This window comes from Cataglyphis hispanica, chromosome 11 (genome assembly GCF_021464435.1).
Source record: "Cataglyphis hispanica isolate Lineage 1 chromosome 11, ULB_Chis1_1.0, whole genome shotgun sequence".
Taxonomy (NCBI): Eukaryota; Metazoa; Arthropoda; class Insecta; order Hymenoptera; family Formicidae; genus Cataglyphis; species Cataglyphis hispanica.
Genome location: NC_065964.1, coordinates 5,885,916 through 5,895,656, shown reverse-complemented (window position 1 = coordinate 5,895,656; position 9,741 = coordinate 5,885,916). Strand labels below are relative to the sequence as shown.

General features: G+C 31.7%; 1 protein-coding gene across 1 annotated transcript; it reads left to right on the top strand.

Annotated features, from left to right (window-relative positions):
* The first annotated feature begins 1,614 nt into the window (after nt 1–1,614).
* LOC126852693 (nardilysin-like) lies at nt 1,615–9,531 on the top strand. Its single transcript, XM_050597728.1, has 14 exons — nt 1,615–2,091; nt 2,670–2,758; nt 2,953–3,200; nt 3,355–3,468; nt 3,541–3,736; nt 3,801–4,006; nt 4,106–4,276; nt 4,665–5,008; nt 5,123–5,617; nt 6,116–6,266; nt 6,345–6,478; nt 6,612–6,990; nt 7,158–7,644; nt 8,515–9,531. Exons 1-14 carry the CDS (start codon nt 1,781–1,783, stop codon nt 8,679–8,681), a joined length of 3,492 nt encoding a protein of 1,163 aa, XP_050453685.1. The 5' UTR covers nt 1,615–1,780; the 3' UTR covers nt 8,682–9,531.
* The last annotated feature ends 210 nt before the right edge of the window (nt 9,532–9,741 follow it).

Sequence of the window (9,741 nt, the reverse complement as noted above, 5' to 3'; positions counted from 1 at the left end):
TGAACGAATCGTATTGAAGAATGTCCCATGCCCGGGTTATCTTGCCGGAGATGAGTTAATCTCTTTGAATGAGAATTCTCTCTCTTGCAAAGTGAGATGAGAAAAAAGAAAGAATAGAGAAGAGGCCTCCGAAGAGTCAAGGCGAGGAAGAGAAGAGAGGAAACGTATACTGGCGCATTATTCTTAGCAGACGTAGGCGCAATTTTCCTCTCTGTCCGCCCTCCTCCCTTTTCGCTCTTTCCCATCACGGAAGAGAAGGGTAACCGAGTGCATCTAGATACCCGAACCAGACTTGAAAACTGACGAAAATAAAACGAGAGGTCCAAGGTTACATTATACGTCGTGATCCGCCGAGGGTGAAGGACCAACGGTACCAGACGAACGCACATGTTCGCGTCTCTTAATGCCACTCTTGATTACTCCACCTCTCCTCCCGTCTTTCTCTACAGGGTGACCCGAAAGAGTTGTTTCGCGATCCTGATGAAGATTCGATTTCCATCATCGAGGGAAGTAAAATTGCGAGATCCTCGATTCTAAAAATCACAAAATATATGCTAAATTATTATAATGAGAACACGATTCCCGGTTATGATCCTCGATGTTTATGACAGTCAAACATAATTGAGGAATTGTGAGACAGCAGCTTTGAAGAAAAATAATTGCTTCTCACCCATATATTAAATTAAATCACGATGTCGGATAATCGTTTCACTTCGATTCGTCGTTTCCCTTGTGAAAATAATCCGATAGGCGTATCCTTATCCCGAGTATTAATTGCTCGATCGTATGTACATATATGCATTTTCTTTTGGATTTATATTTTTGGTTTATCTGTGAAAAATATATTATATGATATTTTTTTATTGTTCGAAGAGAGAGAATTTATAATACCAATATATTAAGATAAGAAAAAAGATCTGTTTACCTGTTTATATTATTAATATGTTTATTATATTAAATGTAAAGTACTTATATGTTAACAGCCATGCTTAAAATAATACATATACGCAAAAAAATGTAATCAGCCTAGATTTCTGAACATCGAAAAATCTAATAGTTGAAGAATTTAAATAAAAAAAATTAGATTTTCTCAAAAAGAAATCGTAAAAGTCTCAACAGAATATATCCAAATCTGTCAAAAACAAAAATTTCAAATTTTCGTATTTCTTGAAATCTTATCTCATGCTATCTCCTTGTTGATTATGTTCTCTTTTTGCAAATTTTGAAGTTTTAAATTTTTTAATTTCTAATTTTAATTTGTGCTTCTGATGATGTTTTCCTGATATGCCATCTCTTTACGTCACTATAAATTTTCAGGGAATGAATATCGGAATGTAGCCACACTGTAACACGTAGCATTTTCGAATGGACGGGTTAATCCTCAGATCAATTAATCACTATAATTTACTATAAATTCAAATTTTTGATTGGCAGAGATAATGCAATGACGTCATTAATCGCTCACAGAGCATTAAACCTGCTATTTTTCGAAAACGTCAAGAGTATCACGCGATTGGCTATCAAATAAAGAATTTTAAATTTCTTCATGTGACAGCTAATCATGTGTTATTGTGTTACACTGTGGCCGTGTTTCAAAATTTATTGCTCGTACTGGAAGTCTATAATATACGTAACATTAACTATAGATTTTCAATACAGATAATGAACTTTGAGACACGGCCTATCTGTCATCTGTGTAACACGCTGGAAAACACCCTGAAATTTTTCGTGCTTAGATTTTTTCTACAGTCCACTTTCTATATCATCTCATGTATCTTGCATGACACGTGGATTCTTTCTATGGGCCGTTGCCAGATGCAAGAGGAAACACGTGTTTCTGTCAGCTAAGGCGCTGAGGAAGCACGTGCAGAGTCCGCTTGAGAGGAAGTCAGAGGGAAATCGAGATTCCGTCGCGGACTCCTCGATCAGATCCTATTCCGTACGTCCACCTAACCTCGATTTCTATCATTTGCGTGCCGACATAATGCCGGAGAAGAATATTACAGTCAACGAGAATGAGCGTTGTAATAAAAATAACGTCGAATATCTGGACCCGCCCACGAAATCGGAAAATGATCCAAAGGAATATAGGTTAGACGATACGATATTTGGAATTTTTTTCCTCTTTGATGATAAATGTAACCTTAAGCAAAAGATACACTTACGTCTAGCATTCTAGCATAACGACAATTCCGTCAAAATGATATCTTTTATGGGAAAGACTTGTAAGTTTTTTTTTATCTTGGTAATGTGTCATCTTAGGAATGCATCTTAAATATTATAAAAGATTTAAAATAATTGTAAAACTGTTGTTTTACATGTTATATATTTTTATTTTGTCTGTCATTTCAATTTGTCTCTCGGAAGAAAGAAATATGTGTATAGTATTTTTTGTTATAATTTTATTATAGCTTTGATATAATTGTTGTATGAAAACATCTTTGAATTTATATAAAAGGATAGAAGGTAAATTTATAACATTAAAAAAAAATTTGTTTTTTTTTTTATAAAAGATATATTTATGAGATTGCATTTTTATACTTGATACAAAATTTATATATTATTTTGTTTCTTAAAAATATTTGGTGAACCAAACATTTTTTTATAATTATTGCATTTTGATTAAATTTTCATTCTATCATTAATATTATTATTCTCATCAAATTTAGAGTCATCCGATTACAGAACGGTTTGACAGCTTTGCTAATAGCTGATATACATTCAAAAGCATGTTCTTCCCAAGATGATCAGGATAAAGGTGAACATCAAAAATCATTCTTTCAAGTTAATTTGAAAAATAAATATTTAAATAGATAACATGTATAATATAAACAATGTATATTATAGAAAAAAAAAAAAAATATATATATATATATATAAATATATATATTTGTTATAATGTGGTACATTATATATGAAGATGTAATCTTTGTTATTTTTCACTGGCTACAGCAAGTAGTGAAGATGAAACTGAAGATGAGGACAGTGATGCTATAGAAATGGATGATGTGGATAAAGATGATGATGATGATGATGATGATGATGATGATGATGATGATGATGATGATGATGATGATGATGATGATGATGATAATGAAGATGTGGACCCTAATTCTGTTCATATAAGTAGCATTGAAGATATGACCGATGAAGAAGATAGTTTTTCATCAACTAAACGAGTCAAGAGAAATGAAAAAATGGTATGTATAACAAACTTGTATAATCAATTGTATTTATGAATATGTCAATTTTTTCTAACACAATTTATCTTATTTATTGATAATAATAAGCTTGATTTGAATTTGATTGTATTGATATTTATGTATATATTATATATATATTTTTTTTAAACAGGCATCATGTGGTTTATGTGTGGGAGTAGGCAGTTTTAGCGATCCATCAGAAATTCCAGGTTTAGCACATTTTCTTGAACATATGGTTTTTATGGGATCAGAGAAATATCCAGAGGTATTAAACTGAAGCACTATAAAGATTCATTTATTTGCTCACTTAAATATTCAAGTATCATTTTACTTGCAGGAAAATGATTTTGATGCGTTTCTTAGCAAGCATGGCGGCTTCACCAATGCTGAAACGGATTGCGAGCATACAACATTTTATTTTGATGTTCAGAAGAAGCACCTATTAGACACTCTTGATCGTTTTGCTCAATTCTTTATTAAACCCTTAATGAAGAAAGACGCCATCACGCGCGAGAGAGAAGCCGTGGAAAGCGGTACATATAATTGTAGTAACAGTTGTATTAACGCTCTTTGCAATCTTGATAAGCCTTCTTATAGAATTTCAGTCTGCTTTACCTTACGATGATAATAGAAAAGAGCAATTGCTCTCTTCTTGCGCGCGAACTGGCCATCCAGCCAGCAAGTTTATTTGGGGCAATATGATAACGTTGCGCGACAATGTGGACGACGATAAGCTATATGCAGAGCTGCACAAGTTCAGAGAATATCATTATAGCGCGCATAGAATGAAACTGGCTATACAGGTAAAAAGTTTGCTTTATTGATACAATGCGCAATGTGCAATGAAAATCATTAATCATTTAACCAAATGCTAATTCATAGCAAGATACATCTGTTTATAGGCAAAATTATCGCTAAATGAATTAGAAAATTACGTTACGATGTGCTTTGCTAATGTGCCGAGCAACGGGCTGCCTCCGGACGATTTTACCGAATTCAAAGGCAGCATTTCTTTCGATACTCCTGCTTTCCGAAGAATGTACAAAATTAAACCTGTTAAAGATATTAGCCAAGTATGTAATCATAAAATACTGTTATTATAAATCAATAGTTTTAATAGTAATACATTATACTATATACATGAAAAAATATTTGTGGATTTGAAGCTGTTACATCTTTTCTGAGAAAAATCGATTAAGAAACAAATTTAACAAGTTTAATTATAGATAAAAGAATTAAAGTTAAATCTCCAGTATAAATTATTATATTTTTCCATTGATTTTTGCATCGCTGCCAAAATTATTAATCTAATAAACTTTATTCTTGTTATCTTTGACTTTGTAATATTGTATATACATACATATATATATTATTATGTAAGCTAAACAGGATATGCAATGAGTATTAATCTTTGTATTATATAAAAATTTATATGTAACATTTTAAGATTGCCTTTTGCAGGTAGAGATAACATGGGCAATACCTTCATTACTTGATTTGTACAAAAGTAAACCACATCAATATCTCTCATGGATTATCGGACATGAAGGGAAAGGTTCTATAATTAGTTATCTGCGTAAAAAAATGTGGGGGATTGATATGGTCAGTGGCAATAGCGAAAGTGGTTTCGAACACAGTTCTATGTATGCTTTAATGAAGATTACTGTGCTGCTCACGGATGAAGGGCAGAAACAACTCGAGAAAGTGCTAGATGCAATATTTTCTTTTATCAATTTATTGAGAAGGGAAGGTCCGCAAAAGAGGATTTACGACGAAATCTATACGATCGAGGAGAATAATTTCAGGTAAAAAAATCTCAGAAATAAAAATGAATGAGATATAAATTAATTTTGGAAAAAAAATTGCGAGATCTCAAAATGTGACATGTGACTCTCCGTTAATTGGCTAGGTTTTTGTAGATTTGCCGATCAAGAGAATCCGATAGAGTATGTGGAGGATTTGTGCGAAAGCATGCATTTTTACCCACCGCGAGACTACATAACTGGAAACGAGCTTTATTTTGAATACGATCCAGAAGCCATAAAAACATGCCTGGATTATCTGAGGCCGGAGAATGCGAACATTATGATCTTCAATAAAAGTTTTACGGAGTTAAATAAGATCGAACCGTGGTTCAAAACTAAATACACGGATGTTGAAATACCGCAGGAATGGATCGAGCGTTGGAAAATCATCGAACCATTGCCAGATTTTCACTTGCCGCTACCCAACACATTCCTCACCAGCGACTTTACTTTGATATCGATTCCAGCGGACATTCCGAAATATCCCGTGAAACTACACAGCGACGCTATATCCGAGATTTGGTATCGTCCGGACCCCAAGTTTTGTCTTCCAGAATGTTACATAAATTTCCATTTTGTCTCCTCTTTGGGGCTTCAATCGCCGGAGAAGTAAGTAATAATATGGAAGTTGTAGATGTAAGAGTATAGTATGTGCCCACTTTTTTACTATTCTGAATTATTACTTAATGACAAATATTTCGCCACTAATATTTTGGAAGATTATAATTTTTTATAACTTTTTTATTAACATATCAATAATGGAATTACTAAGCGATTCTGAAAAATTAAAATTTTTAATTTCAATGAACAATAACATTTTATTAATTAATTATATCTTTGAATTAAATATAGCATTATTTTTTGCACTTAAAATCTTTTACATTCAATTTTATACAACTTTAAAATTTGCCACTGTCGTGACATTCTCCTTTAATTCGATTGAAAACAGTAAAAATTGAACACATATTTTAAGATATTCATTTTCAATACGAATATCTTTGTTGAAATTATTATAATTTTTATATTTATTATAATTTATATTTATTATAATTTTTATATTTATTTGCATCCTTTGTAAAAAAAAATAACATTCGCATTAAATCTCAGTGCAGCTCTCGTGAACTTATATTGCAATGTACTAAAACTGCTATTGGTTGAAGAAATATATCCAGCAGTTGCGGCCGGATTTAATTTCAACATTTATGTTAGTGAGAGGGGTATCAAAATGAAATTTAACGGATTTAACGAGAAATTGCCGGTAAGTTCCTTTTAACGAAAATATTATTTGAATCACAGATACAATTTCGAGTTATATTTACATTCTTCTATTTTGCAGCTCTTGGTATTCACTATCATCAAATACATGGTGGATTACCCAAATCTTGTTACAAAGGAGCTATTCGAAGTTTTAAAGGAGCAGCAACTCAAGACATTCTACAATGCATTTATAAAACCCGACTCACTTGAAAGGTATTTATTATCTAACTGCCACAATTCTTGAGTGATCGAAGAACTGAAGAAAATATGTGACTAATTATATATTGTAAAACGAATTATATATTTAATTAATCATAAACATGCGCGATTTTGTATTCATTTGCAGGGATGTAAGATCGTATATATTTAAGTTGGTCCATCACACGCAAATCGATTCGTACACTGCTCTATGCGACATCAATTTCGAAAGATTCCGTGATTTCATCAAATCTTTCAATGATCGTCTCTACATTCAATGCCTTGTACAGGGTAACATGACGCAAGATGCCGTGATTGAGAACGCGCAACGATGCATCGAAATAATCAACTGTAAGTCGCTGCTCCCGAGTATGATACCGCAAATAAGAGTTATGCGGATTCCTTCAGACATGTCCTATTGCAAACTGAGAAACATCGACAAAACCGACGTGAATTCCACAGTGGCAAATCATTATCAGGTTGGAATTAAGTCGATCGAGTTATCAGTGTTGATCGAGTTATTGATAGTAAGTGAATAAATTCCATCATTTCATGGTTACATTTGAAACGCGTAAAATCCTCGTATTTATTCACATTTATACTTGATTCCCAAGTGTAATTAATCGAATATATAAATATTTTTAATTTTCGTATTTATTCGCTCAATATTATATTCTGTATGTGATTATTTTAGCTGATAATGGAAGAACCATTGTTCAATCAGCTTAGAACCAAAGAGCAGCTCGGTTACGATGTCTGTTGCATCACCCAAAATGTTTATGGAATTTTGGGATATTCCATTATAGTTCAAACTCAAGCAGACAAGTACACGACCGAGCATGTGGATCAGCGGATTGAGGAATTCTTGAAATCGTTTAAGAAGATTTTGAAAGATTTGTCGGAAGATGATTTTGATAATTTCAAGGATGCGCTAATAAAGGATAAGCTGTGCGCCGATATCGATCTAACCGAGGAAGTTAGAAGAAACTGGAACGAGATCACGAATTGGCAGTACATGTTCGACAGACTTGAGAGAGAAGTGCTCGTCATAAAGAAGATCAAGCTCAAAAATTTTAAAAACTGGATTATGAAAAACAAGTTGAACGGAATTAAATGTAGAAAATTAAGTATTCACGTGGTGGGAAATAAGAAGAGCAACGAAGAAGTTAAGGAAGTGATCAGTGAGTCAATGATAATCCTTGTGTCGATATTTCTCTGTCTTGTTTGTTTTTAAATATGTTTATATGAATAGATAATCATAGATGTATCCCAAGTATAGATCGGACGGTTCCTTCCGTTATCAACCGTTGTGTACAATTTAGAAGGTCTTTTTTTTCCTTTTGTAAAAATAAAGAGAAGGTAAAAATTGTAAGTCAAGTTAAAAATATTTTAAGATAAATATCTTTTTGGCTTTCTCTTTCTAATTATGCATAACGTTTGATTATGATGGGATAGATACAGTCTATACTTGAACATTTATGATAATAGTTGTTACACTTTTTATCTGTTTTTGTTGGATGTTTTCTAGCTTATTATATTATCTACATGAGAGAATGCAATATATAATGATGTGAATTTGAAATGTGATGTAAATAGAAAAACGCGATCGCGTCAGTAAATTAGAATAGAAGAGACATTCTTTAAGAAGAACATTTGAGAAACCTATGATAATATATGAAAGAATGACTGTTTATATAGCGAGAGAAAGTAAAAATATTTTTAGATAGATAAGACTAATGAACATGTCATTATGACGAATCGTATAAGTGTATAATTGTCGCATGAAAAGGTATTATTAGGACTCAAGTGTTTTGCTCTTCCAATATATGAAAATTGATGCAGCACAACAGAATGCATGTGTAATTGTGTTATAATTATGTGAATAATTAGAATTAATTTAATGAGATTTTTTTAAAAATGATTAATACATGAAAGTATGAGGAAACAAATTAAAAATTTTGAAGAAGTTATAAGAAGGCGCATGTGTGTACTTTACCATTATAATATTTTTCTGTTAGAAAGTCAAGTGCAAAATGATTTTTTACTTATAGATATCCCGGAAGTTCGCAAGATGCAGTACTCCTTGGAATATATAACTAAGGATCACCAGGTCAAAGACACACAAGATAAGTACATTACTGACATAGAAGATTACAAGAAAAAACTTTATGTATATCCAGTAAGTGAGGGGATTAATTTCTTCAAAGCGAATAAATAATGTTCTGATAATAATAGAAATCTAATGATAATAAAATAAAAAATTGTACTGTGTGCCTAGATATTTTTTATAATACTTTTTTATTTATCAAAAACTTATATTTAACACTGGCTTTTGCATATAGTAAATTATATATAATATGATAGAATGAATGCAAATCCTTAAATCTTCAGGCTTATACGTTTCTTTCAACAAATCATATTAACAATTAATGCTATCGATGGCATTTTCTATGTTGCAATGATTTAAATAAAATGAAAATCGATATTATATGTTTAAGCGATAAATAAAATATGTAATATATATCTATTTGATATAATATTTTAATGAATAAATTTTTGATATTAAATAGTGGAAGGAAGAATTGTGCATATAAAAATTTTGAATAAAGTTTCTCCATATAGATGTATTAATGAGTATTCTTAAATTAAAAGAAATATTTCTGAGTTTTTTCTTATTATAACATCGTTTATCTATATTTCTGTTTGCTTTGCATAAAACAAAAAAGAATTATCAGAGAGAATAAAATCGAAGATGAATTAGGCACTATAATATTAATGAGGTGATGTATGTGAAAAAAAGAAAAGCTTGATAAAATTCTTTCCTCATTAATTGTTTAGAATTAAACGTACATATTATAATTTGCGAGCTTAAAAAAGATAAAACGGAAATGCGCTATAAACGCAATAAATGATCAAAGATTAGGATAATTGTAAAGAATGCAGATGGATGCTTATTACGGAAAACGTCCGGTAAATAAAATACTCGGAGATGCAATTTTTTATACTCTTTTTAATTGTATTCAAGACATGACAACACGTTTTTCAATAAATCATTAAACTTCCGAAAATGTCAGCCAACCATATCCGAGAACTCTTTCCTCATCCGCTTACCCGCTACCTTCTCCACTCTCGTACCAAGAGCTTTCTTACAAAACTTCGATTGAAAGTTTGTCTTTTACAAAAGCTGCACATCACATGTCGCGCGCAAAGGCTTCTTTATAAACTCAATGGATGACTTTCTACGAATCTTAAATACTTCTAATTTTCTGCGTGTGTAT

What these genes read in the sequence shown, in the direction of transcription:
- LOC126852693 (XM_050597728.1), top strand. Translation starts at nt 1,781, where the DNA reads ATGACACGTGGATTCTTTCTATGGGCCGTTGCCAGATGCAAGAGGAAA. An exon ending in ATCGAGGAGAATAATTTCAG is followed by an intron (nt 5,009 to 5,122) that starts GTAAAAAAATCT and finishes AGGTTTTTGTAG; the next exon opens with ATTTGCCGATCAAGAGAATC. An exon ending in GATTTAACGAGAAATTGCCG is followed by an intron (nt 6,267 to 6,344) that starts GTAAGTTCCTTT and finishes TCTATTTTGCAG; the next exon opens with CTCTTGGTATTCACTATCAT.